The sequence below is a fragment of the Phalacrocorax carbo genome, chromosome Z (genome assembly GCF_963921805.1).
Source record: "Phalacrocorax carbo chromosome Z, bPhaCar2.1, whole genome shotgun sequence".
Lineage (NCBI taxonomy): Eukaryota > Metazoa > Chordata > Aves > Suliformes > Phalacrocoracidae > Phalacrocorax > Phalacrocorax carbo.
The window spans coordinates 11,124,892-11,152,581 of record NC_087548.1 but is presented as its reverse complement, the minus strand read 5'-3'; the positions used below and the strand labels follow the sequence as shown (position 1 = coordinate 11,152,581).

The following is a 27,690-nucleotide window of genomic DNA, read 5'->3' as shown; positions in this document are numbered from 1 at the left end:
ACGCGCGGCCAATGGGGAGCGGCGTGCCGCCTGGTGACAGGCCCCACGCGCACGTGTTCTCTGGTGGCGGCGGCCATGGCGGTGAGGCGGCTGGGGCATGGGGTGGGTTTCGGGATGGCGGCGGGGTGCCCGGGGCCCGCCGGACTCTGGGCTGAGCCGTACTGTCTTCTCCTCGCAGGGCTCTCCGGAGGCGGCGGCAGAGGGCCGGGAGCCCTCCGCTGGGGGCGCGGCGCGGAGCGGGAAGAGGGCCGCCCCAGCCGGGGCTGGGCCCGGAGCCCTGCAGCCGGCGAAGCTGAGCCGGGCCGAGCTCTACAAGCCGCCGACCAGCGAGGAGCTGAGCCAGCTGAAGGAGACGGAGGACCTTTTCCACTCCAGCCTCCTCCGTCTACAGGTCAGGCGGAAGGGTGCCGGCCCTGAGAGCCGCCGATGGCCGCGCTCTGGCCCTCTGGGGGCTAAGCTGGGGTGGGGGGAGGCATCCCAGACCCGGAGTTTTCCGGGAACCGCCTGGGGAAGAGACCCCGGGCCGCTGGCAGATCCCTAGCCCTCCCGGCTGGGTAAAGCGGGAAGCGGCTGCTCTACAGGAGCCGGTCTCGGGGCGGGGACAGAAGGCGCGGACTTCACAAGGCACCCGGCGTGTTCCTGATATTTCCACTGTAATTCTTACCATCCCTGTGCCTCTTTTACACCATTGAAACTGAGCCCTTCCAGCACATAACTGCAGTATGGTGGAAGCACAGCCGTTGCGTCCCTCGCTGCTGTGATTTATTGTTTATCGGGGTGAGGGGGTAACAGTACCCGGTGCACCTGGCTCCTGACTCTGACTAGCTTCTGCATGGGACCGGAAGGTTGGTTTATGTCCTGGGAGCAAACTGTGTTAGAGGGAGGTCAGGCTAGTGCCTGGATGGCTCCTCGTGGTTGTAACTGGTGATTTTATGGGGACTGGCTTTAGTCTCCTGAAGATGTGCTCGTTTTGGTGACAGGATCTCTAAGGTCTGCAAGATCATTTCCTGGAGCTGATACTCTGTCATATAAAAAGCAGTTCTGAGAGCAAAGCCTATGTGAATCATGCCAGCTTTTTTTGTGGCTGAACTTCACACAGAAGCTGGGGAGATGGAGTGCATTTCCATCCAGCACTTCACAGGAGATGGCAGGAGCTGCGTTATCCCTCTGCCCATGTGCTGACTGGACTCCGAGCTCTGGGCAGGGTTTGTGGAGATGCTTGGGTGTTGTTGCCCAGCTCACCTGCTGCCCTCTTTACCAGGCTCATGGTTGGTACTGGAGGACAATGTAAAGGGCAGGAGCAATTCCACTGTTGCATCTGCCTTTTGTGGTCCCCTTTCCCCCTACAGATTGAAGAGCTTCTGAAGGAGGTGACACTGAAGGAGACAAAGAAGAAGAAGATTGATGCCTTCCTCCATGAAATTAACAGCCTGCTGAGCACCATCCCAGAGACCCCAGAAACTGAAGTGCGTCCAAGAGGGATGGAGGAGGCAGCAAGGCCCCTGTGTGGAGCACGCATAGTCGTTGCTGTACAGGCAGAGGTCCCTGTGGAGCATCTCCCTTAGGGACTCAAAGAAATACCACCTTACTTTATGTTGGAGGGGAGAGGGGGATGCTCCATCTTTAACCTCTGGGTGGAGGCACCCGCAGTTGTGTGGGGAGAGGGGTCTGGTCTCTGCACATCTGTTGCTCGTGATACTTAGAGCATTTCATGTGTCCTGTCTGTTCCCAGCTCACCGACCAGGCCTGGCTCCCCAAGGGCGTGAAGGTCCCGTTCCTGCAGGTGCCATTCAGTGTGAAGGGGAGGTTCCGCTTCCTGCCCCCAGCTGAGCTGAAGGTGGTGGGCAGCTACCTGCTGGGCACCTGCATTAAGCCGGAGATCAATGTGGACGTGGCAGTGACCATGCCGCGGGTGAGTCTGGCCATGCCTGCTCCCAGGTGGCCTGGGGCCTGGCTGAGCTCTGTCACTGCCTGTCCCCCACCACCCCTACCCTGTCCTCTCCATTTCTGAGTGAGGTTGTGGCATCTGGATGTGCAGTGTGTTGGCTCCCACGAGGAGCTGGGGAGTGCAGTCTCACCACTTGCTCAATCAGAGCTTTCAGCTGCTTTGATTTTTCAGTTCTTCAGGAGGATCTTCCTTTTCCCGGCATGGGCTGAACCTCTTCCACATGTCCAGATTTGTATCCCATTGCACTTCTGCCCCAATTCAAACTCCCAAGTCTGTGTTACAGGGAGGGTGATATTTTCAGGTGGTTATTCCTGTAGAGGTCCCTCCCCTTGCTGCCCAGACTTGTTTCAATGGGCTTTTAGAAGAAGCAATGCCCTGTTTGGCTGTATGGCTCTGCTTTGTCTCCTGTGGCCCTAAAGCATGGTGAGCCAGCAGCAAGGGAGTGCTCCTGACCAACTTGGAGCTGCCTGGGGCTGTAGCCGCATGTTTGAGACAGAACTTCCTGTGGGGTTGGGGAGAGCGGCAGGTGGTATGGTGCCTTGACTGTACTGGCCTCTGTGGGCAGGTGAGGTTGATTGCCCTGTCCCTTTCTTCCCAGGAAATCTTCCAGGACAAAGATAACCTGAACCAGCGCTACCACCGGAAGAGAGCTCTGTACCTGGCCCACATCGCCCAGCACTTCTCCAAGGAGAAGCTCTTTGGCAGCGTGAAGTTTGCCTACATGAACAGCAACCATCTCAAGCCCATCCTGCTCCTGAGGCCTCAAGGTAGCCCTTGAACCTTGCTCTGGTTGGGGCTATGAGTGGGTACTGGTGTGAGGTGGAGGCTGGTGGTGGGGTCAGTATGGGGCTGTCATCACAATTGGTGATAGATTTTGGAGCTTCGATGCTCTCAGTTGTCCTCTCCCTCCACACAGAGCCTAGTCCTCAAGGTCTCTTCCCCTCCCAGTCTCCCTCTGTAGCTTGACTGGGCTCCCCAGGCTTGGATTTGCTGGCTGGCCCACCCTGTAGGTACTTCAGGTAGTAAAGCAGACCCTATGAAAATGTGCCTGTGTCTACAACTGTCCTTCCTCCCTGATCACCCTGCCCCTGCTCGCCACCATCTTCTTGCTTCCCCAGGCAGCTGTGTGCAGCCTGGCTCTTCTCTGAGATGACATGGCATGCATGGGCTGCTGGGTGCTGCTTGTTTCTGCAGAGCCCAGGCGATAGTGGGTTTGGGTCTGGGACAGGCAGTGGCGTGGCAAGGCCAGGGCAGGCAGGAGAATGCTTGGGTACCAGACTGGCCAGCAGGGATGACAATGGGACTTGGACATGAGCAATGTGATCTTAGGGTTATTGTTGGCTCTGGGATATAGTCACTCTCTGCTCTGAGATGATTTCTGCTGCTGCTGAGCTTTGCTGGGAAGGAGTTTTCTCCTTTCCCTAAGCTTGGGATGCTCCCTGCTTTCTCAAGTTAGTTTCTGGATCTCTGACATCTCTTCCTCCTGCACATCTACCCCCTGGTGCTTATAGGCAAGGATGAGAAGATGGTCACTGTCCGACTCCATGCCTGTCCTGTGCCGGGTCTCTTCAAACCCAGCCGCTTCTATCCCAGCAAGAACAACGTCCGGACAGCCTGGTTCATGGAGCAGAGCACCCCCAAAGAAGGTAGGGCCTGGGTCTGGGGGAGCATGAGGCTGCCCGGTTCAGCCAGAGACTGCACTTAGAGCCCAGAGGTGGATTTTTTTCAACCCTCCTCAGTGAACAGGAGGTTTGTGGTTGGTTCAAAAGTGCTGTTGTCTGCCCACACAGGAGCCACCGAGCCCCCAACACCGCACTACAACAACTCCATCCTCTGTGACACGGTGCTGCTGTCCCACCTGCACTTCTTGTCTAGTGCAGCCACTGATTTCCCAGGCATGAAGGATGGCCTGGCCCTTCTCAAAGTTTGGCTGAACCAGAGGCAGCTCAGCAAGGTATGTCCTGTGCCAGGGGACAAGGCAGGCTCTGCTCACCTGGCTAACCTGCCTTTGGCCTCCTTTCCCTTCCTAGGGGTGGAAAGGTGGTGGTTTGGTCCTGGCGTATGGTGTGGTGTGCTTGTGACTGATTTGAGCTATGTTAGGATTCAAAGAGCTCCATGTTACCCTGTGGGTTCCACTGAGTCTGTGTGTACCGGACAATTGTACTTTGAGATCCCTGGAATGATGTAGTGGGTTTGTGGGCTTGGTTTTTTTTGTTGTTTTTTTGGGGGGAGTGGGGAGAACTCTTCTGATTTCCAAAAGAGCTTTAAGGCATTGCTTTCTTGCAAGGGGATCCTTATCTCTGCTTGTTGTACAGGGCTTTGCTACAGTGTCTTCCTGGTGGGGTTGGGGTGTGGGCACTGCCCTGCCAATGACGACAGAGGCCAGAAGCAGTCATGTAGGGTGGGCGCTGTGGCTCATGTTGCCTTCTTGAGCTCTTCTTGACTCAGCCTTCTGTTTTCACAGGGTTTGGGGTCCTTCAGTGGCTTCTTGGTCTCCATGCTAGTTGCCTACCTACTGATGAAACGCAGGATCGTCAAGATGATGAGTGGGTACCAGGTGCTGAGGAGTACCCTGCAGTTCCTGGGTAAGTTTCCAGGGAAAGGCTGGTGTCAGGAGAGCCTCTGTACAAAGCCTGAATATGGTGGGAAGAAGGGGGAACTGAGGCTTTTCTCCCTCTGATGCTGAGACCCTGTGGGTGAGATGGACAGAAGGGGGTGAGGCAGCAGAGCAGGGCTGGATGGAGCAGCTTGCAGAGGGGTGGGTCGTGGTGGAGGCCAGCATCTCACTGTAGCACTGTTTATGTTGTGAGACCACAGTGGTATTGGCATGTAGCTGTACCACTGTCACTGGTGGGGGAGATATGGATGGTAGTGTGACTTGTTGCTTCCTGTCTGCCCACAGCCACCACTGACCTGAGCGTGATGGGGATCAGCCTAGCAAAGGAAGTGGATGCTTCCATGGTAAGCAGCCCTCCATGGGAGGCCCGTGCCTGTGTCTGACTGTGCTGCCAGCACTGCCCAGGCAGGGATGTGCCTGTTACAGGGACGTTGGATGGTAATGAGGTGGTGGGGCCCTGGTGTCTGTACTGTGCTGTGAACTAAGGACTATATTTGCTCTTCCAGCCTGTCCTGGATGACTTCCACCAGGCGTTTGAAGTGGTCTTTGTGGATCCCTCTGGGCTGGTGAACCTCTGTGCTGATATGACTGCCAGCAAATACCACCAGGTACTGGGCAGGTTGTGATGGCATCCTGAGATGCAGATTTAGGAGCAAGCTGATGCAGGCAGAGGGTGGTTGGACATCTTGGAGGAGGATGTTGGACGGGGGGGGGGGTTCAGTGTTGCTTTTTAAGCTTTTAACATCCATCTCCAACTCTGAAGCTTAGAAGTCAATTTTAAGACTTGGATGTAGTATTGCTGTACCTGTCTTGCTTGAATGATGGGGGAAAGTTGTTTTCTTCTTTGTGGGCACCTTTGGGTGAAGCCAAGCAGCTGTTTAGCAGAAATAACTGGTTTGGATCACAGACAAGCCATGTTGATTGGTAGAGGCATCAAGGAGGGACTGTCTGGCCAGCAGTGACAGCTGTTGATGACTTGGGTTCATGCTGAGGGCAGAGGCTGGCTGGGATCAGGGTCTGCTGGTGACCATGGAGCTGGGGTGGAGCTGATGGGGGAGCATTGGTGACCACAGCTGGAGGGATTTGCTCTCCTTCTCCCCTCCAATTCATGCTCTTGCTTTGTCTTGTCTCCTTGCTCAGGTCCAGTTTGAAGCTAAGCGCTCCATGGAAATTTTGGATGATCGGATGGTGGATGGCTTTCAGGTGCTGCTCATGACCGCCAAGCCTATGCTCAGAGCCTTTGACCATGTTTTCCAGTGAGTCGTGCTGTGCTGGTGGGGTAATGCTGAGGAGCCTGTTCAGAGATGAGTGGGCTCTGTCTGGCTTTGGACTGGGGTAGATTCAGACCTGCCTAGTGGGAGGTGGCCCTGCTAGCTCTGAGATAGGCCCTTGTGCCTCTTGCGTTTGGCCATTGCACTTTTACTGTCTAGGTAGCTTCCCAGGAGGAAGAGGGCAGTGCGTTGGCCTCTGGGTGATGACTCTTCCAAAGACGAGCATCTCCTATGAGGCAGAGGCATCCTGAGATGACAGCGTGCAGTAGTTCTTCTTGTAGCTCCCATCCTGGGCCATGACACTGAGCTCCCCACTCTATCCATCCGGTAGCATGTATCTCTATCAAAGGATTTGGTGGAACAAGTTGGGTGACCAGCTTCTCTCCTTCTCTTGTAGCCTGAAGCATGCCTCCAAGCTGCAGGGTGCCTGCAAGAAGATGCAGCTGTTGAATGAGCTGATGGATCGGGGTGGGAACTATGTCGCCACGGCCCTTCCATTTGTTGTCTCGCTGCTGGCCCGTGGACTGGCCAGGAGAGCACTGCTTGTGACCCATTCCTTGCCTCAGATCCCTGAGGTAATGCAGCTCGGCAGTGACACTGCATCCTTCGCAGCACTTGGGGTCTCCTGTGTCCCTCATGGCACTGCTGAGCATGGGGGGGGTTCTTTGCTCACTGCAGGAGGAGACAGGCCTGTCCCCTTTATAGGGAATACAGGACCTGAGGCCTGGCACTGTGGTGTGGGGTGCAGCTGGGAGGCTTGGTCTGGGCAGAAGTCCTGGTGCAGCAATGAGACAGGGACAAGACAACTAGTTTTCTCATCAGGGAGACGTATTGAATGAGGCTTTTCCTGTCTGTGCTTCCCCAGTCAACCAAAAGCATGTAGAAGGAGGTTCATCTAGCCAGCCCAGTATCCCTGCGGCTGCTGCTCGAGCAGCCTCATTTCCCCTTGTGCTTCATATTCTCTTTTCCCACAGTGGCCAATTGATGCTGAGCCCCCGAAACACAAGGATGTTGGGCCCCTGACATTTGGGCTACTGTTTGTCCCAGAATTTGCTGCCAGCACGCTGGAGAAGGGACCACAGGCTGATCTCCCTGAGGTGAGGGGATCCATGCTTGTGCTGAGTGCAGTGGAGCAGAGCTGGTGTTGTGCTGTGGTTGCAGATGGCTGTGGGGCTGGCTGGCAGTTGTGGGAATGGTTTGGCTGGCCCCAGTGGTGACCTGTGTCCCTGGCCTGGCTTGGCCAATGTCCCCCTGCAGGCCCTGGAATTCCGGACCTTCTGGGGGGAGAAATCGGAGCTGCGGCGATTCCAGGATGGCAGCATCTGTGAGGCGGTGGTGTGGGAGGCCAACACTGCCTGTCAGAAACGCCTTATTCCTGAGCAGATCATCAGGCACCTGCTGAAGCTGTAAGTCATACCAAGCAGCAGTTGAGACTGGGAGACCTGCAGCTGTGTGGGGTCACTGCTGCTCTCCTGGCTTGTGCCATGTCCCTGGTAACCCTTTTGTCAGCTTTGCGCTTTGGAGAACGTTGTGGGTGGTTTTGGTTTTGTGATATCTGGAAGTAATTTCAGTCGTGGTCCTAATGCTGCGAGCTGTTTCCCAAGAGAAGGGGGTGGGGGGTCAAGCACGTGGTGCTGTAGCTTCTGCTGATGGCAATGCTAAGGGCAAGGAGGCAGCATGGTCCTGCCCTTACATACAGATGGGATGTTGGGACACTCGACAGAGCTGGAAGAGAGCCTTGCAGGACATCTCATTAAATACTCAGACCCTGTAGTGGTTCAGAGTTGGGTCTCCCATCAGCATTGGAAAGCCTCCCTGTAGAAATTTAGATCTGCCAAAAACAAGACCCTCTTGCATAGAGCAAAGGGGTTACCTGGGCCTCTTGAGGATGGCTTGTGAGGAACAGCTGATTGTTGGCAGCTTTAGCTTGAATCCTGTGAACCTGAATGAGTTATGCTGCTTTGGGTGGATAATTTGGGCATGGGAGGAGCACAGAAGAGATTAGTTTCCTCACCATGACCTTCCTGTATGGACGGATTCCTTAGTCTTGGACTGACCCTTGCCTGTGGGCACAACAGCGTACAGTATCAGGACAGATGGGTTGATGTATCGAAGATCTGATGCTCTGTTGTCTTCTTTCACGTAGCCACATGGACATTCCCGAATCCTCTATCTGCTACACTGGAGCCCTGCTGGAGTCTGTGATCAGAACCGGGCAAGCGGTACAGTTCATTCCCCAGTGGGGCTGTGGGTTTCTCAGGGAAGGGAGGTATGGGAAGGGCTATGGGGAGGATTAGCTTTGTGGCCCCAAGGCAGCTAGGTGGTTCCCAAGAGAAGGAAGTGAAGGTAGTGAAGGTAAGGGAAATGGCTGCCTGTGGGTGCTTAGATGGGCATCATGGTGTTCTCCTTGGATCTGCTGAGTCTTTCATGCTAACCAAGGCACAGCTGCTGAAGTCCTCTTGCTCCAATAGCCCCACACCCTATTTTCTCCTGCAAGCATCCTGCTGACCTCCTCTTTTTACCTGTGCCCACATTGTCTGAGGATATATCACTGTGCTCATCCAGCTACACCTTCAGGTCCTGCATCCTTCAGGATATGGACCAAACGCTCCTGTGTCTTCATCCCATAAGCCCACCTGGGAAATCCAGCAGGATCTTTTCTGTCCTGCTGCAAAGTACTAGATCATGCCCACTGAACTCTGCCTATGTTGCAGCTGAATGTGCATCTGAAATAAAGAAGAAAAAAACCCCACATCTTGAGGCTGGGAAATGTCCCCTCCATATTTATGCTCTCCAGCTTGTTAAATTGAAGGCTGGATATGAGCTGTGAGCACTTTGGCACCACTGTGCTGGTCTTCGGTAAAACCACCTTTTTCCCTAGTTGTTGGATGGAGGAGGAAGTTGTTTCCCCTTTTTAAGAGCAAAGGGGACCAAATCTGACTGAAAGTCTCATGTGGCAGGACCAGCTGTGGTCTGGGCAGAGCTGCATGTCAGATTTGGGAGGATGGGACAGCTGTCTGGTGAGGCAGCAAAATCTCTGTGTGCGTGTCCCTGCAAGCTAGCCTGGGGTGAGCAGGGTGGATAAACCCCACACTGAGAGGGATACACTTTCCTGAAGCCAGAGGGACATTTAGTAGTCTGGTTGTTGCCAGTCCTTGGCAATGATGGAGGAACTTGTGCATGAGGCAGTGGGTAGGGGTGTCTGTGTCTCTTCCTCCATTTGCTTGTTTTCAGGCAGCCCAGGGAATCTGCAGTGGTCAGGGACACGGGGGATGAGGGAAGATGGATGCTGCAGGCAGGATGGGGATTTGTCATTCGTGGCACACCCTGCAGAGGGTGCTGCTGCTCTGCCGGAAAGGCCCTGCTGACTGGAGGCATGTGGCTCGACTCAGCCGCATCTGAATGGTTTTGTATTGGTGATGTCATCTCCTTGTTCAGGCTTATCTGCTGTGCTTTGGGGAGGTGCAAGAAGCAAGGGCAGCAGCAGTTCTCCTTTTAGTGCTTCTCATCTGCCCTCCCCAGGGCTCCTGCAGTGCTCTGGATGTTTTCTGTCTTTGCTTTTGCTGTGCTTCATGGCTCTGCCTTGGCTAAGGATGTTGTTGGAGCAGTATTCTGTTAACTGCTGCCGCTGGCATTGTGGTAACTGGTGGGGAGGCAGTAGCAGAGCACTCACCTTGCCAGTGTGTGGTATTGTTACCCCCAAATCACTCTCAGCTTCTCCCTTCTTAGGTATAATGCTGGCAGTACAGTTCTTGTGTACAGTCTTAGTGTCTTGCGCTAAGGCTGAGGAAATAAGTTCCCTTGCTGCTTGAAACACAGTCTCTAGGGTGCCTGTCTTTGCTGAGGAGCTGCAGAAACTCTTGCCCTTTGCTTACCTCTCTCTCTTACCTCCCTGTTTTGCTGAGTGCTCTTGCCAGAAGCCGCTCACTGGGGTGGCAGTCATGGCTCCACAGAGCTTGGCTGTGATGCCAGTCTGAGAGGGAGGCAAGGTGGGCATCTGTGCAAGGGTGGTAGAGGCAAACGGAGAGGCTCCCTGTGTGTCCACAGGCATCAGGGACAGGTGAGGAGGCCATGGTCAGTGTCGTCTGCTCCTACGATGACCTAAGCCGCAAGCTGTGGAACCTGAAGGAGCTGCCACTGACGGTGACGGCTGTGCAGGGCGTCCATCCAGCCCTCCGGTACACGGATGTGAGTGTCTTCGAGCACAGCCAATGCATAGGGGTCTGCAAGGAGCTATGGGGAGGCCCTGGACTGAGGGAATACAGAGATAATTAGTCACTCTCTTATTTTGTGGCTCCTGAGAGCTGTTGGGGTGATGCAGTGCCTCTTCTTTGCTGACCCGTCCCTGGGGCTGGCTGTGCACAAGCTGGCCAAGCCCTCTGTGCCAGTGGGGCTTTGCTGGAGTGGGAGGTTTGGCGTGAGGGCGTGTGCATTGCCCCGGGGTTTCTGCTCCCTGTTCTCGGTCCCTGAGCTGCTGTTCTTTCCCAGGTCTTCCCACCAATTCCCATGAAGCCGATTTATTCCTTCCATACCCGAATCAGGACCCAGCACTTGCTGCTTCCTTCAGAGGGGAAGCCCTGCCCAGCCTACATAGCCCCTTTGAAGAGTAAGTGAGGAGAGATGTGAGCAGGAAATTATTTGGTGGGGGGAAGCAGAGGCATGCGGTGGTGCTGGCTCTGTTACTGCTGTGTTGGTGTGCTGCAGGCAGGAGCAGAACCCTGGCTCCTCCTGCTTTTCTGCTGTAACCTTGAGTCCCAGCCACCCCCATCCAACACCTCATTCCTCTGCATGGGGCTCATTGGCCTCCTGCTGTTCATTTGCCCCCAGTCATTTGCCACATGGAAGGCAGTGGACAGTGGCCACAGGACAAAGAAGCCATCAAGCGCATCAAGGCCGCTTTCCATCTCCAGCTAGCTGAGCTCCTCCAGCAGCAGCACCAGCTGGTTTGCAGACCTGCAGCCACCTATACAGATGTGTACAAGGTAGGGGAGCAATGGGGGCCTTCTCCAGACCTCACTTGTTACTGAGGAGGGAGGTGGGGGTCTGTGGCAGTGGTCCCACTGGACAAAACCAGGATTTGGATGGCGGGCCTAGGGAAGACCGTAGTGAGACTGCGCTGATGCCAGGATGCTCCTGTTGTGTCCCTGAGGTGCAGCATAGTGCACTATCCTGCTCATGTTACCACCAAGTCTGACTTCACCTTCTGCTCCCATCTCAGGACGGCTATGTTTTCCGTCTCCAAGTAGCCTACCACCGGGAGCCCCTGATCTTGAAGGAAGTGGTCACCCCAGAAGGGATGCTGAAGTACCAGGACACAGAGGAATCTAGGCAGCTGGAGCTGGAGACGTTGCATCTGCCCTATCTAACCAGCTCCCTGCATGGGTAGGTGTGGCAGGGGGTGCCTGGGGGGCCAGGACACGGGATGTGGCTGGAAGCCAGTGTGGAGATGCCCTTGGATGTTGGAGTGTGATGGTGGGGAGAGGAGTCCACTGTAGGAAGTGGCCCTTATGCCCACCTTGTGAGAGACTCTGCAGGAGGATGGAGGGAAGAATGTGGGTGGGGATGGCACCAGTTGTCCCTGTTGTCACATGCAAGGTTTCTGGTGTGGGGAGACAAGTACCAAAGAGCTGTATGGTTAGAGAGGAGCATGTGGCAGCATTTCCCTTTTGTTCCCCCAAAATCTCCAACACCCACAGAGAGTACCCTGTTCTCGTGATGCTGCACACATGTTCCTGGCAGGCATTTGCCCCTCTCTTCTCTCCTGTCAAATGCCAAAAGGGCATTTTGGGTCCCAGGATGTATGGGTTGAGCAGAGGCTTGTCTCCCTTCTTGCAGGCTCCAGCAGCAGCACCCTGTCTTCGGCAGCACTTGCCGGCTGGCCAAGCGCTGGGTCAGCGCCCAGCTCCTGAGCGACAACATCTCTGAAGAGTGTGTGGACCTCCTTGTGGCATTTCTCTTCCTCCATCCAGCCCCCTTCACACCACCCAGGTGAGGATGAGGAGCCTGGGCTGGCCCGATGAGGATTTAGTGTGTTTTTCCATACCTGGGATGAAGGAGGGATGGGATGCTTCTAGGGTAGGAGGTGCTGGGAGAGTGCAGAGCAGTGAGTGTGAGGTCCCTGTGCTGCCAAAATGCTGTTATAAGCCCTGTTGGGAGTGGCAAGCCAGAAGAGGCGGAGATGCTCCTTGCTGCGGGGCTGTGGCTTGCCCAGCCCAGTGCGCTGCAGAGTGAGAGGGGAGAAGCAGATGAGGATGGGAGCAAGTGTCCTTATGGTCTCTGGGTGCTGGCAGCACAACCATGGGGTGTCTTGTGCCTTCCTGAGGACTGGTGGAGCCCCGCGTCCTGTGGAGGATGGCCAGGAGAAGCAGGGTTGCGAGGGCTGCATTGTGGCTTTGAGCATGCTGGGGCTCCTGGGTTCCCTGGGAGGCATGTTGTGGTGCTGGCGGCTGCAGCCTCCCTTCCTCCTGGAGAACATTCCTGAGGGAAGGGCAAGAGGTCAGGCACTGAAAGCTGAATTGGAGTTGCATGTTGGTAAATAAATCTGTGGGGCCAATGGCTTGCTGGCCCCTGGCAGGTGGATGGGATGTGGCCCAGGGGAGTGAAATGAAGTTAAAGGGAGTATTTTTGCCTGTGTGGAGCCAAAAGGTTACTCTGCCCTGCACTTGGGGTCCAGTTTCCTTCCCCAAAGTAGCAAGGAGTAACAGCCTGATGCCTAGAATGCTTTCCTGTTTCCTAAAATATCCTGCTAGCAGGAGGCCCATTGTTCCAACTGTCTGGCTTCGTGCATGAGTTGTTTCACGGGGAAAAGGCGCAGTGGAAGCTTGGCTGGTGGTGTTTGGAGCTGCACTGGAGGTCAGAGCAGCCCTCTCTCCACCTCCCTCTTGCTTCAACCCCAGGGCTCTGGGTCAGGGGAGTGGTGGGAGGTGGGGAGATGGGGAGGTGGAGCGAAGTGTTTCACTTCACTTGTTTTTTTTTACTTGAGGAGGTAGGAACAAGGGGAAAAGACTTTCCCTGGGGATTCAGGGAAGGAGAAGCACCTCATGCTTATTCTGAACTTCCCTCTCCCACCATGGACATCCCTTCTTGCGTTGTGTGTGGGCTGGGCATCGCTAAGTCACCCCTGAGCCACTCTTGCTGCCAAGGGAGCCAGTGCTGGTGTTGAACTGTTTTGTCTTGCCTGCAGCTCTCCCCAGGTGGGGTTTCTGCGCTTCCTTGACCTGCTGGCAACCTTTGACTGGAAAAACAACCCTCTGATTGTCAACCTGAACGCCGGCCTCACTGGTGAGCAGGCAGTATGCAGGAGAGCGGCAGCGTAGGGGTCTCTGTCAGTGCCTAGCTCTAGGGGTCTTGGATACATGGGGGTGTCATTGCTTCTGCTGGGGGCAAGGAGATTTTCCCCTCCCTTACTCCTGTCCTGCCATGCTTTTGAAGCACTCTGCTCCTTTGCTTTTTTGCTTGAGGATTTGAGGCCCCCCTGGCTCTTGGGGGCCCAAACTTCAGTTGTGTTGGGAGAGCAGTTGGGATCTTGAACGGGAAGCTCTGAAGCCTCCTGTGCTATGTCTGCTTTGAAAGTACTGCTGCACCACTCAGATCATGGGGATGATCTAGTCCCTGATTTCAAAACCTGCAAGGGCTGCAGTACTCCAGGTTTTGTTACCTGCTGAGCACTGAGAATTTCCTGGTAAAGGCCTGTGGTTTCTGAAGGAGCATGCTGGCACATCCACATGGTCCTGCCCTCTTCGTTGTGTTTTGTTTGTTGATCTTCTTTCGGATCGTGTCATCTTTGCACAAGAGCCAGAAGAGACCACGGGATTGTCTTGGCTTTGGGTGGTGGGGGTGTGGGGGGGAAAGCTACATCCAGCTTTTAAAGCTGATTTATAAGAAAAGGTAAAGCTGCTTCCTAGTGGTGTGTGCAGTGCCGGAGGGAACAGCTGTTTCTGTGGGTTTCAGCACTTCCTCAACTTCCTCTTTTTTTTGAGAGAGAGAACTGGGTTTTGGAAACTGATATTTTTCTACCCTCTATCTTCTTTAAGGAACTAAATGGAAAGCGTTTTTGGCCAAAGAGCTATTCTTTTACCCATGTGAGGCTGGGGGGAAAACAGAAAACACTTTGGGTACAATCTCTGTCCTTAGCTTATAATGTGAGTTCCCAGTTCACGTCAGTCCCAGTGCTTGCTGTGTCTTGAGCCGTGTCTGGTCCACCTAGGGGTGTTAAGAGCCAAGATTCATTTAGCCCTGCATCCTGTCTCCAAAACTTCCTACAGGTGGATGCTGAGAAAAGTGTTACAGCAGAGCAGGCCTGTGGCAATGGAGCACACAGGCTGTGGTATTAGAGGGTGGGAGAGGATAAAGCCTTGTTGTACTGCCCTTTTCTGGGCTGCGCTACAGGTGAGAAGGCTGGAGGGCTGGGGATGGGGCAGAGCATCTCAGCCATCTGCCTACCCTCACCAGATGCTGACTGCACAGAGATCAAGAACAAGTTTGTGGCTGCTCGCTCTCGCCTCCCCATTATGTTCATCGCCACCCCCAAAGACCAATGGAGCTCCATGTGGACCCAAGAGCAACCTTCAGCTCAGGTGAGCTGGGACCTCTGCCCTTGCCCCATGGTGGCTGCTGGCTTGGGGCGGTTCCCCGCTCCCAGTGCTGGAGCCAGCTCCAATGGCCCTGTGGGTGAGCGGGGTCCCTGCTACATCCAGGAGTGCCAAGTTTCACCCTGTGGCTTTCTTCCCTCCCCAGATCCTGCAGCGCCTTATTGTGCTGGCCTCAGAGTCTCTCCGTGCCCTGGAGGAGCAGCTCATGGACCCACTCAACAGCCAGGATGTGAAGGTAACCCCTTGGGCTGCCAGCACAAGGGTTTTTGGGCTCCTGCAAAGCACACTGGTCTTCAGTGGTGATTTCAGGGATGTATTAGTAGGATTCAGTCTGTAGCCACGCACGGTTGCCCCAGGATGAAGAGCAGCAAGGTTGGGAACTGGGAGGCTGGGACCTATGTCTGGATAGCAACTTGGGGTGAAACATCATTGACTGGGGTAAACATACTTTGTATTCTCTGGTTTTCTTGGCAGGTGAGCAAACCTGCAATGTTCCTGTGCCGAATCAGTTGCGTGTCTGTGGGCAGAGCAAATGATGCCTCTGGGAGACTCTGTCTTGGTGTAACTGTGCAAATCTGGCTTGGGTGCTTGAGTCTAACCAAGCCCAGGACAGTGGAGGTTTTGGTAGGATGCTAATAGGCACTTGAGGAAGATACTGTTTTGGTTTGAGCAGAGGAGCAAGGCCATATGTAATTTAACCCTCTTCATTTTTTAAGTTAAAACATCCATTACTGAAATGACCTGGGAGATGCAGACATTTATTTGAAGGGAGATATGTGTGTTTTGGAGGAGAAATTGTTGGCGTACCAAGTACTGACTTAAGCAATTGAAGCTGAGGACTTGGAAAGCCTAACAGTGGTTCTAATGTGAATCTGTCATATCTAACAAAACTCACATAGAATGGGTTTTTTTCCTGCCTAAGCAATATAAAAAGGAATTACTGATGTTGCTTTCAGTTCTGCTGCATTTTGTGCTGGAATTATTACAGGGGTGAGATCTACTTGAGGTGGGAGCAGTGTGTAACTGGGCTGTGAACGGGTGAGACACTGTGTGTGGGAGACGTGTGCAGTGTGCCCCAGGCTCAGTGCAGACTCAGGACAGAAACCAAAGTAGAGCAGTGTGAGCTGGGGATGGTTAGCCCCTGAAACAAGCTGTCGCCTGTCCATAGCATCCTCCCAACACCCTGACCCAGCCTCTTCAGTCCTCCTTCCCCCTCCCCTCGGCCAGTGCAGCAGGATCCTTTCTCATCCCCAGGGTGTCCCTCTGGTCCATACCAGTGTCCTCCCAGGCCTGCAACATTCCTTAGGGACAAACACAGGATGCTGTTTCCAGGGCTGCTAATCTGTTTGTAAGCAAAGTGTGGGGATGGGAAGAGGGAAAAGCCTTTCCATTGCAACTTGGAGTTGCCTCCTCTTCCCATGTGTCTAAGAGGGTGCTCCAAGTTTTTTTGTGGTCTGCATTTGAGTTGCTTGGGTATGTGCCTGCTCTCATGCAGATGCAGACATGGGCTTGTGAGGACTGTCTCTTTGCTCCCAGGGGGATACAATAAGTCATGATTTGGTCAGCTGAGGCGGAAAAAGTCTGCATGGACCACAGCTGGGACGTGGTGCTGGTCACTGATGTTCATGTTGTTTTTTCCTCCATTGTAATACAGCAGTATCCACTGTGCCAGATCCTGCCTGTCCAAATATTTGTTTCTGGGATTGCTCCCCTCCATTAATGGGTCTTGCTCTCGCCTTCTGCTTGATGGAAGATGCTGCTGCCCTCTGGGGCAACTCCTGTTGGACTGACGGGACCGTCCTGTTGTTGCACAGCTCCTCATGTCCCCTGTGTGTCATTCGGCTCCTGTTAGCTTCTTGCCTCCCCTCTTCTTTCTGAGACTCTGCCACATGCAGCACAGTTACCTGTCTCAGCTCACTGTCTGTCCCTCTCTTGACTGCCCACCCCACTGTTGTGCACTCAGGTGGACTTCCTGGGGTCTCTGGGCTGGGCTGGAGAGGACCACGTAGGCCCTGTGGAAAGCTCTTTTCCAGGGACTGTCCCCAAATCCTGGGGGACAGTGATTTTTATGTTGGCCTGGGAAACTGCTAGGGTAGGGAGCGTAGTGGTTTTGGCTACATGTCTGATGTGAGTAGGGAGCAACTCCCTTCTCTAAGCTTGCTGTGCAGTTGGGCTGTGGCAGTCAAGTGTGTCCTTTGTGGTGCACTCTGGCCCAGAGAACATTTAGCCTATCTGCCAGGAGATGGTCATGGGGGAACCACCTTGCTCTTGAATGACTCCTTGTTACAGCACTTGTGTGGAGTATAGGGGAGTGAGGGTCACATCCTTCTGACAGCACAAGCCCGTGCTGGGTCAGGCCCAGAGGGGATGGGGTGGCAAGTATGTGCTGGAGGTCCTTGTGGCTCCACCGTAGCCATGTTTTTCTTGCAGGTGTTTTGGTAAAGCTTTGACATCAATCTAACAAAAATTTTGGCTTTGGTTTACTGCCTTCTAAGGAGAAGGGAATAACATGCAAGCAGGGACTTGGGATATGTCTCATCTCCTCTGCGTCCCTGTGTCCTATATTGAGTAGCGCTGGTCTTTTCTCTCTGCAGATGGTCTTCCGCCCTCCTTTGGACTTTTACGATGTCCTAATCCACCTGAATCCAAACCAGATTCCTCGGCATCTGGAGAGCGTGGACCGGCCACTAAAGTCATTTTCACGAGGTGTGGTGAAGAACAGCACTGCAACAAAGATCCTCTTTCCTGTGGTGGATTACGACCCCGCACAGTACTACCTCCAGGAGCTGAGAGTAAGCACGGCCCTTTGCAGGGACACAGGGTGCTACTTGCCTAAGGGGGAGCTGCCTTCTGGCATTCAGGTCATTAGTTGCCTGCCACTTCAGGGACCTAGTTGGTGACATCTTTATGTATTTTGCATGTGATGGTCACTCTTTGTGTGCATCTGAAATCACTTCTTCAGCAGAAGTCCTGGTGAATGCATCTCCCATACTGTGTAAATGGGAGTGCTGCTGATGTGAGAATGACCTCAGTTACAAAGCACCTGGAGGCTTTGCTGAAGAATGTGATACTTCAGTGCAAAAATATCTTTCAGCCATTTGTCTCTAGTCATTGACTAGTTGCGTACTTTTCATGGCTCCTTGCACCAACTGGGGTGTATGATGGACAGTAGCTACCCATATTTCTAGGGGGTTGTACTGGAATCTGTGGCATGGTACCGATATGGCTCCTGCTGTTAGGCGAATGGTTGCAAATGAGGGGCTGAATACTGGTCACAGAATGGTTTCTCTGGGCCTGGTTACATGCATGATGGCAGAGGACGTTGGTAGTGTGGGTGTTTGGATACATACAGTATCCAAAGTTATCAATGCAGTGCTTTTCCACTGTGTAGCCATACCGAAGTCTCAGCAAGGTGGGGAGATCTACAAGATGCTGGGCGGCAGCGGTGATCCACACTGGATCTGGACAGCCAGTACTTTTCAGATGTACAAGCTTCACCTCTTTGGCCCTTCCCAGCTTTGTGTGCAGTAGCTGAGTAAATGTTAGTGTGCAGAGGGGTGGGGCTGTGATGCCCTTTTTTTCAAAATGTGGCTTGACTTTAAAGTGCCATCATCCCTTAGCTGCAGAAGTGCCGTGAGCAGTGTCAGAACTGCTGTAGGAATTCTAGGCTGGCTTTGGCATGAAGGGTGCTGCAGGGGTCTCTGGCCCTGGCACCCACTCAGGTCAGAGCCAGCTTTGACGTTAGAGCGGACTGCACAGGGGCCGGTCCTGTTGCATGCTGACTCCATCCAGGGACGGGGACAAAAAGAACTTGGGAAGGTTTCTTTCAAGGTTTCCTCAAGCCTAGGTATGGCCCGTTACCTCCCATGCCACCTGCCAGCTGTATTTCGTGCTGATCACTGCCCAGTCTATGGAAATCTGTTGTAGCTTCAGTGGAGCTGCCAGGTCTAGCAAGGTGCAAGCTTGATTTTCTGTCACCCAGAGCAGCTTGGGAGAGTTTAGGGGTGCGGGAAAAGAAGTGAGAGACAGGGATGCATGCAAGACCCCTTTAAGTTGAGGAGGACCTCAAAATTGTCCCACTGTTTCCCTGTAAGTAGTGCTGCTTGTTTAGCTGTAAAGTCACGGAGGATAGGAGAGGGGACAGAAGGTGATCAGTGCTTCTGCCTTCAAGAAGGAAGGTCATGTTGAAGCTGGAGGTCCTGCAGGACACATTGCAGAAAGTATTTGGGGGGTTTCTTGGGGTCCAGGATATGCAAGAAGGAGGGGGAGAAGCACCCTGTGCAAGACTTCTAAAAGGGAGCAGGAAGCACAGCGATCCGTTCACTGTTTCACTTTTCCTGGCATCTGGACTTCGGAGGAATATCAAGACTGCCGCTCTTTTCTGTTCCCTGTATGATGAAGATTTGACCTCCCACCATGAAACCTCAACCAGGAGGCATAGCTCTGGGTAGGAAATGGAGTTTCTTAAGCCTGAAGTACCTTTCTATGCCATGCTGGAAGTGGGGATAAAAGAATGGACCGAATGTCTCCGGAAGTGAAAGGTGCAGAAGAGACTTCCCTGGAAAGCAGCTTTCAGTGTCCTTTAAGCAATTATGACTTAACTGATCCAGTCAATTATGACATCCAAACTGAATTTTTACTATCTGACTCAGAATAGGGTTTGGCTGGGTTACAAATTACAGGTGGTCCTAAATCCAATATACTAACATCCCAATGAAGAAACATGGATATGAGCAAAGGTCGCGTTGCCTCATTGGAAGCAGTGTTGGCTTCACTTGGTGCCCCTTATTCTTTGGCCTGAGAGTGCTTGGGAGGAACAGAAGAGAAACTGGTCACAGGTTTCTCTGAAGAGCAAGCTATGGTGTAGAGAGCATGAAATCTGCCTCAGCAGCCCTGGCTTTTCCCCCTCTTGAAGGCTCTGAGATAGGTATGGCTGTATTCCCGTGTGGCCATTTGCAGTACCCTTTCCCTTGGCTCTTGTAGCTTCCAGATCAGTAGCAGGCTGACCTGAAGAGGCTGATGACTATCTCTGGGCAAACAGGTGTTTCTTTTGGAAAAATCAGAGAGATGACACCGCATGTGCTCTCCAGTAACTCAGCCATGTCCACCTGTGTTGGAGAGCCTCAAAAGCTGACTTTTTACTGCAGGGTCACCAGCAAGCAGGTGATGCATACTGTCGGTCAAAACTACCCCATCAGAAATCATCCAGATTCATGTCTCAGTGTATCAATGTTGCTTGAAAGCAAGACCTTTACATCAGCTTGGTGCTTTGATCTGGCTTTGGTTGGTAACCTTTCCAGCACCTTTGCATTTCTCCCTCGCTGGCTTTTGCTTCTCAAAGCAGAGTCTCAGCTCCTGAAGGCTGGGAGCCCTGGGGGTGATCCAAACGCAGTAAGAAGTTGGTACTGGAAAGGAGTGTGGTGACAGCAGTGAATCCTTACGAGAGATTTTGGATGAGAAGGCACTTGGATGCAGAACTGGCTGGCTTTAACTCAGAGTAATTTGCTATCCCTTAATAGCGCAAACCACAGAATTGAGCAACAGGGCTGTAGCCAAGGTTGACAGTGCAGCTGTGGTGGGTTTATAGCAATGAAGGGAGACGTCTGCCATGCAGTGATGCTGTGGGATTTTGTTCTCTTCTGTTGCCTGAAAAGAAACATCTGCCCTTTTCTGAGCTTGCCACATGAAGAAGGGATTGAAATGCCCAGGCATATTGATTGAGTTGAGAGGGGCAGGTTGTAGCACATGCCCTGGTGTCCTTGGTCCAGTAACCAGGAGACCCACTTTTTTCCTCTCCAACATATTTTGCTCCTGAGAGGTCCCTGTTCTTCTCAAATCAAAGGTGTTAGCAAGGCAGGAGCACTCTGGAGCCAAAGGTTTGCTGCATGCCTTCCCCGGGGAGCCTAATCAGAAGGAGAAAATGAAAGGAGGTGAGCTGTTGAGTCCTGACAGCTTTAATTTTTCCTGTTCCATGGAGATGTGCTGCAGGAGCTCGTTTGAGTTGCTGTGGTGCCTGGGAGGCTCTGGGTAGAGATGAAAGGCTGGTCATGGGATTGAGGCAGCAAATTTTTCAATTCCAGGACAGATCTGGTAGAAAAGGCCTGTTCTCGGAGTCTGTCCAGATGAGAAGGCTTTGCAGACAAATGCTTTTGAGGGAAAGCAGGTGCCAGACATCCTGCAAAGAGGGCTTTCTTGGAGCTTCAGCCCAACACCAGCCTGCCCACATCTGCAGTCTTGAGCACCTGAGTGAGCAAACCCTGGGTCCAGTCCTGGCCAGGGTTCTTCAGCAAAGCTAAATTATGTTTAAGTGACCCAAATGAGGCTCCTGTGGGATCTCTCCTGACTGCTGTTCTGTGTCATGGTGGCTGTCTCGCCTTTTGCTGGGGATATGGTGTGGGAAGGCTCAGTCAGCTCAGGTCTTACTCCAGGGTGGCTTGGCTGTCCATGAGCTCAAGGAACGATCTTTCTGCCCACATCCAGCAAGTCCCGTGGATATACTTGCCGTGCCCATCTGCATTCATTCAGGAGCTCACAAAGCTCAAAGGCCCTGGCCACTTCCCCAGGGTCCAGAGCTGTTCTGTCATGGTGGGGAAAACCATGAAGCTGCCTGTGCCGTGTGCATTTGGATGTCTATAATGGCTGTTAAAAGAGCTAACATTTCTTACATGGTCTTTGGTTTCAGTGGGTTGCTGGTTGCAAAGCGCTCTGTTTTACAAAGATTTAGCTTTCTCTGGCTGCAGATGCCTAACAGAGTTTGTGGCAGAGGAGCTGCCCATCTTGTAAATGGGAGGTCTTTCCTGTGCAGATGAGCAGGAAAATGCTTCCTGCTTTACTGTAAACATCATTCTCTCTAGAGCAATGTTTTGCATTTCTTGCACCTTCGGATAAGACCTATCTGGAAGACTTACAGACTTACGTCCCTTTCTTCCTCCCATGGTGTAGGAATGTGTATCTTCCTCCTGCATGTTAGCAAGAAATTAATGATATCAAAAGTTCTTGGTCTCTTACAGTATATAAGCTGTGGTACAGGGGGTAGCTGGAACTGGTGAAATGATTTCAGGTCAGACTGCTCCCTTCCTGTTTTGACTGACAGGCCTGACTCCTCCTATGGAGACTTCCAGACAGGCAGAGACAAACTGAAAAATCTCTGTGGGCTCTCATAGCACAGAAGAAACCTTCCTGTCTGGATCTGTGCCCTTGGAGGGGCAGGGGTGGCAGGAAATTCCCTTACAGCTTCAGACCATCTCCGTGACCCTTAGCATAGTGCCTAGGGTTGGGGGTGGATGCACATGCATGTGCTTACAGGCATGCATGTACGTATTGAGGCATACGGCCCTTGTAAATGGGAGGTCTTTCCTGTGCAGATGAGCAGGAAAATGCTTCCTGCTTTACTGTAAACATCATTCTCTCTAGAGCAATGTTTTGCATTTCTTGCACCTTCGGATAAGACCTGTCTGGAAGACTTACAGACTTACGTCCCTTTCTTGGGTGAGCTCAGAGAGCACCTGTGGCTACATTTCTCCTGTGTTTGTAATACTTTCCTAGGGGTCTGCCATGGATTCATCCCGTAGGAAGCAACTGAAGACTGTCATCTCAGATGGTTTGGTGGATTGGTGAACAAGGTGTGTTTGCTAATGCAGCCAGGAGAATATGGGTGGCTTTTTCCTGTGCCGTACTACTTTGCCGCTGCCCCAAACTCTGGGACAAGGATGTGCATGTGGCTCTGAGGCTCTCAAAGGTGGAGGAGTTTAAATTGTTTGAAATACTCTTACCAGGTGAATCCCAAACCTAACACCCAGGTTTCTTTTCTCTTTTAAAACCACTCTGACACATAAGTAACCCCAGCCTCGTTTTCTCAACAGTGCTCCTTGGCATGAGGGAAGGGTCTGTCTGTATCATGTAACCTGTGAGCACCAGGGCAGGTCGCAGTAGGATGACAAGGACCTTAAAGTGTAAACCACAAATATAGTTGTTTGTTGGAAGTGTAGCTTTAATCGGGTTTTAAACTGGTAGATCCCTTGCTGAGAGCATTTAAAATGTTATAAGCACTGGGCAAATGTTCACTGATACATTTACTACTTGTGCCTTAGCAACTCTTCCCGGTACGATGGCAGTTCATTTCAGGTGCAGAGACCTCACCAGATGGCTCCTCTTTTTCCATCGGTTGTGATGCAGTGAGCCTGATCTCTGGGTATAAATAGGAGCAGTGAAAACATGGGAGGGTAAATGTTTAGGCCAAAAAACTTACTCCTAAACATCAACAATATAGTTGCTTAATTAGCAACGAGTGTTTACGTCATTGCAAAATCCATGCTTCAGCCTGAGCTGCTTAATCCAGTAATCCCATTTTAGGTTTGGGTATTGTTTTACTGAACACCTTTCTCCATCGTTTCATTTGAACAACCTAGATGGCTCCTTACAGATCTTGAGCTCATCCTCCCAGTGCCATGTACCCCTTCCCCAGACTACTAGGCTCCTCTGAATCACAGCCCCAGGCTTGCAGGTCCCCTGTGCCTCTGCAAGATGGGAACCAGCTGTAGATTTTGCTGATGGCAGGGACCCTCCTGAGCAGGGAGACCTTTACCTGGGCTTTTAAAGCTGAATTGTGACTGTGTATATCTTTATACAGGAGCTCAAGAAGGGAGTAGGGGTTCAAATGCGCTCCCTGCCTTTTTTCCCTTTTCTCCTGAACTTTCCCTTGAGGAATGTGTTTGCAGGCTCAGGCAAGCCTGGTGGCCCTGGGCATGGAGCATGGGATGTGGAAAGGGAGGTGAACTCTGTTTGCTTTTACTCCCCAAGCCTCTGTACAAACAGACGTGTGGTGACTAATACACCAGACCCTTTAAATGCTGCAATTTCCCAAGAGTTGAGTGTGCATCTCTGCAGCTCAGTGGAGCCAGCCCAACCACTGTCATGTGGATGATGCTGTGAGCAGTGCAAGGGCAGAAGTGATTTTTTTCTTTTCTGTGATTTTTGAACTGGATGCCATCCTTTTAACGTCTGTCCTCTGCTCCCTGCTGTCTGGATAAAAGGTGCTGGGTATCAGGCCAAGCAGTGGTTTTACTGGGAAATGAGTTGAGCCTGGGAAGGCTCCTTTCCTGCAAATGCTCCTGGCTCCTGTCCAGCAAGACTTGCTTGTAAAAACAAACAAAAAAAAACCTCACACCCCAAAAAAACCCTTTCTCGTAGGGAGCATCACATGACACTCAAGATTTCGCCCTGTAGAGTAGCAGGGCCTTTTCAGGTTCTCACGTGGTCTGCTCCCTTCTGGTTCAGAAAGCTGCACATTGGTGGTCAGCGTGCTCTGAGCTTTCTTGCCCTTCACTGAGCCTTCCTTCCCTCCTGCTGTTTGCCTTTTGGCAAAAGCAGGAATATTGCCTGTTAACTGGGCTCTAAGCATAATCCATCACTCTCAGCTAAGAAATGCCAGGGCAGATTGCCTCTTTCTCAATATATTTTTAGACAGTGTTTTTTCTAGCCAGTTTAGTGAGATAATGGCTTGACCAGCATTGCCCTCATGAAGATCCCATGAAGTGGGATGAGCTGGCAGGTCTCAGGATCTTCCCAGCTTGATGGCCTACTCGTGCTGCCCTCTGCGACGCTTCAAGTCTGAACTCATAAATCTGGCTCTGACAGTTGCAGACAACACCATCCCTACCTGCTTATCAGGCCTTTACTCTTAAAGTGCCACCTTACCCTTTGGGATTACTGGCAATACCAAACCAATCCGTGGGTTTTTTCCTTCCCTACTGCAATTGTGGAATGTCCATACGAGACCCCTTCCAAGCTTGCTTGTGATGCTGATTTTTGTTTTTCATGTACAACTTCATGAAAACATCTTGATACAATGATGCCGGGAGAGACCTCTCTTTGTAAGAGTGTGGCTGCGCTGCAGCTGGGGAAACTAAGGGGATGGAGAAGGATGAAGCCTTCATCCTGATGAAGAATGAAGGGAGCAGAGGGTCTGGATTTCCTGCAGTAGGTTGTTCCAGAGCTGATGAGGTCACGTGTGGAAACTTGACCTGTACTAATGCTGGGGGCTACAAAGGTGATGAGGGGACTGGAGCGTCTCCCTTATGAGGAAAGGCTGAGAGACTTGGGTTTGTTTACCCTGGAGAAGAGAAGACTGAGGGGGGATCTTAACAATGCTTATAAATACCTGAAGGGTGGGTGTCTGGATGATGGGACTAGGCTGTTTTCATTAGTGCCCAATGATAGGACAAGCGGCCATGGGCACAAGTTGGAAGATGGGAAGTTCCACCTCAATATGAGGAAAAACTTCTTTCCTGTGCAGGTGCCAGAGCAGGGGCACAGGCTGCCCAGGGAGGCTGTGGAGTCCCTTCCCTGCAGACATTCAAAACCCGCCTGGATGTGGTCCTGTGCCCCCTGCTCTGGGTGTGCCTGCTCAAGCAGGGGGGTTGGACGAGATGATCTCTAGAGGTCCCTTCCAGCCCCTGCCATTCTGTGATTCTGTGAACAAATGTCATAGGGCAGCTTCTTGGCTGCCTTGGTCAGCTGCACCCAGGTGCATTTCTCCAGGTACCAGCATGTTGGGTGCTGAGCTGTAGGGCCAGACTTTTGGGTTCGAAAAGTTGCTGGCACACAGTATTGTTTACTTCTGCTGCAATGCTCATCCCCTGCCTTCTTGCAGTGCTGGGAAACCAGCTTGCGTGGGCTTGGGGAAAGCAGACCAAGGACTTTAGTCATCTCTTTACGTAAGATCTTTTTTTGAGCTCTCCTGCCCAGCACTACCAAAGGAGCTACTCGTTGATACAGCTGCTGAAACACAGGGGTAAAGTGAGCAGATTCCTGCAGTGCCTCCACTGAACATTCAGTTTCTTTGCACCTCACAGGGCTTTGTGTTACTTAAAATTTCTGCTGTTACGTTTCCCTTTGGAACACTGTGTGCCAACAGCACATGTGGGGTTTGTCCTGGGGGAAGAAGGAACTTTGATACCTTTGCATAGATTGCAGAGCTTGAGATGCTGGCCTCTAGTGAAAGATCCTTGATTGGGGTTGGTCTTTGCTATGCAGTGAAACGTATTGTGGCAGGATTCCCTGCTGGGCAGGGCCCACCTCTTGCCATCTGATGCGCTGTGAAGTCTTGTACATGGCTGTTGGACACTGGGATAGGACAGCTTCGTAGTGCCGTATCCAGCTGCTGAGGGACCGTGGTGAGGAACACTCAGTGGGCTGTCACCTAAGGGGTCCAGTGTCCTAAAGCTGGATGCTGATTTCTTGGTGTTCTTGCAGGCCTGTGGGAGGTGGTGGGTCAAGTTTCTGCTCTCTGGGACAGCAAGAGATAGTCAGTGATGAGAGCATCCAACACTTGGAGGCAGTGCACTGTATCCATTAAGACTGGGGGTAACAAGGCAGCAGGAGTCACCCAGAGCTTGTCCATGGGCTGCAAGTTGCTTTTCTTGTTGGGAATCCACTGGAAGAGTTGCTGTTTTGGTCCTGGCTGTGTGTCCCTGTATAAGGAGACTGAATCAGAGATGTGCTCTGACACTGGGATGTCTGACACAACCTCTGTTTGTTTTCTACCCAGGACACCTTCAGTGATCTCGCCTTGTTCTTCTACGACAAGCATGGTGGGGAAGTGATTGCAGTTTTGTGGAAACCTTCGAGCTTTCAGCCTCAGCCTTTTAAGGTGGGTTCTTGACTTCTGCTTTAAGCTTCATGTTACCTTTGTGCCCTGAAAGCTTGGAGGGCTTTTTTTCCTGCATTGTAATTGCTTTGTCTAACTGTCATCAGGCCCAAAGCCCTTTGAAAAATGGAGCTCATACTTCCTGTCCCTTCTTAGAAAGGGTGAAACCAAGACAGGGCTGTGGCCACAGTGCCCCCAGTCATCAGCAGAGCTGAGAAGGGAACATGTGTCCTTGGACAAGCCCCAGCACCATGATCATGGGTCAGAACAGAGCTCTGTGTCCCAGGTGCAATTCTCTGGTCCCCTCCTGGGAGGTGGGCGATGCCTTGTTTGACAGACACTTGGTGTGTGTAGTAGGCTGTCCCATTCTTGTGACTTACCCAGAAATACCGAGCCTGCAAGAAGTTGGGGTGGCAAGCCTAGGTTCACAGTGCCCAAGTCCTATCATTGTACAGAGGTATTTTCCAGCTACATTGCGTGGGTTTGTAAACTCTAGAGGGTGGTTAAGCTAGGTGTGAGGCACGTTGGAGTGATTCATGCTGCATTCTATGAAGGAAAGACGCAAGAAACTAGTGACTCATAGCTCAGAGTTGGCAGCCCAGGCTCTCTGCTGTCAGTCTCTGAGTGATTTACCTCCCCTCTCTTTGTGGCCGGAGGGCATTGGCCATTCAGCCTAGCTGCAGTTGTGAAACCCAGTTATTCACAGTGGTGAAATGAGAGGAGGAGTTGCTTGCATCTGAGCTGAGTGTGGCTTGATTAAACATGAGGGTTTTTTTTACTGGTGGAGCCAAGGATCTCTCCCCACTTGAGGTCTTGACACCCAACAGCAGAGCAGAGCCCGGGCAGCTCTTTCTCAGGGTCATGGTGTGGAACTTCTTGCATGCCCTGTCTGCTCTGCTTACACAAGCTCCACTGTGCATCTGCACACTCTTTTCCCATCTCCACCATGCCCTGGTCATTGCTTCTCTTCTTTCCTTGAGGTCTTTGGACTGTGGCTCCAGGGCAAAGCCTAAAAGGGGCTGGAAGGGGCACTCCTGCAATTTATTATCTCTAATAATGAGCAATGATGGTGTTGAGAAGTGAAGCTTAGAAAATTGGGTGTAGTGGTGTGGTAGGGGTTGCATGTGATGAGGCAGGAAAACAATTTACTTCTATGTGGGGCTTGCAGAGCTGGTGAGCAGCTCTGGGTGCTCCCATTTGCACAGTGCTTGTGTGTGTCCTGCAGGTCTCCAGCATGAAAGGAAGGATGGTGACAACTCTGAACAATGAGCTGGTCTGTGTTCCCAATGTAGCGGCAATTCTGGAAGACTTCGAGGTACTGGGGGAAGGCCTGGTCAAAAGTGTGGAAGCTCGTACAGAGAAATGGACTATCTGAGGTCACGGAGAGGTGTCAGAGGGACCCATCCTGAAGCAGAGTTTGTTCACCCTGGGACTGTTCCTTTTTATAAATCAGTCATAGGAAAGGCTTTCAGCTTTTAAAATCCCAGAACTGTGTTTTACTCTATTTATCTTGATATGCCTTGTTCAGAAAAGTGATGGGACCTGTTATTGTTTTCAAGAAAACAGATGCCTTTTTATTTTGAAGAAAAGGTAAAGATGGGATAAAGTTTTTGAAA

General features: G+C 52.2%; 1 protein-coding gene across 1 annotated transcript; it reads left to right on the top strand.

The window, feature by feature from the left end:
* On the top strand, positions 1–27,690 carry NOL6 (nucleolar protein 6). The gene is made up of 26 exons (XM_064437991.1): positions 1–81; positions 179–391; positions 1,350–1,466; positions 1,733–1,912; positions 2,547–2,715; positions 3,460–3,594; positions 3,739–3,902; positions 4,413–4,533; positions 4,851–4,909; positions 5,072–5,173; positions 5,706–5,821; positions 6,234–6,411; positions 6,811–6,933; positions 7,094–7,242; positions 7,983–8,058; positions 9,884–10,024; positions 10,325–10,442; positions 10,664–10,818; positions 11,055–11,218; positions 11,672–11,824; positions 13,020–13,117; positions 14,288–14,412; positions 14,573–14,662; positions 17,022–17,219; positions 25,976–26,077; positions 27,300–27,690. The coding sequence occupies exons 1-26, from the start codon at positions 76–78 to the stop codon at positions 27,447–27,449; spliced, it is 3,402 nt and encodes a 1,133-aa protein (XP_064294061.1). The 5' UTR covers positions 1–75; the 3' UTR covers positions 27,450–27,690.

Excerpts from the sequence above, each read along its gene's own strand:
- NOL6 (XM_064437991.1), top strand. Across the intron at positions 3,595-3,738 it reads GCAGAGCACCCCCAAAGAAG|GAGCCACCGAGCCCCCAACA; the intron begins GTAGGGCCTGGG and ends CTGCCCACACAG. Across the intron at positions 11,219-11,671 it reads CTAACCAGCTCCCTGCATGG|GCTCCAGCAGCAGCACCCTG; the intron begins GTAGGTGTGGCA and ends CCCTTCTTGCAG.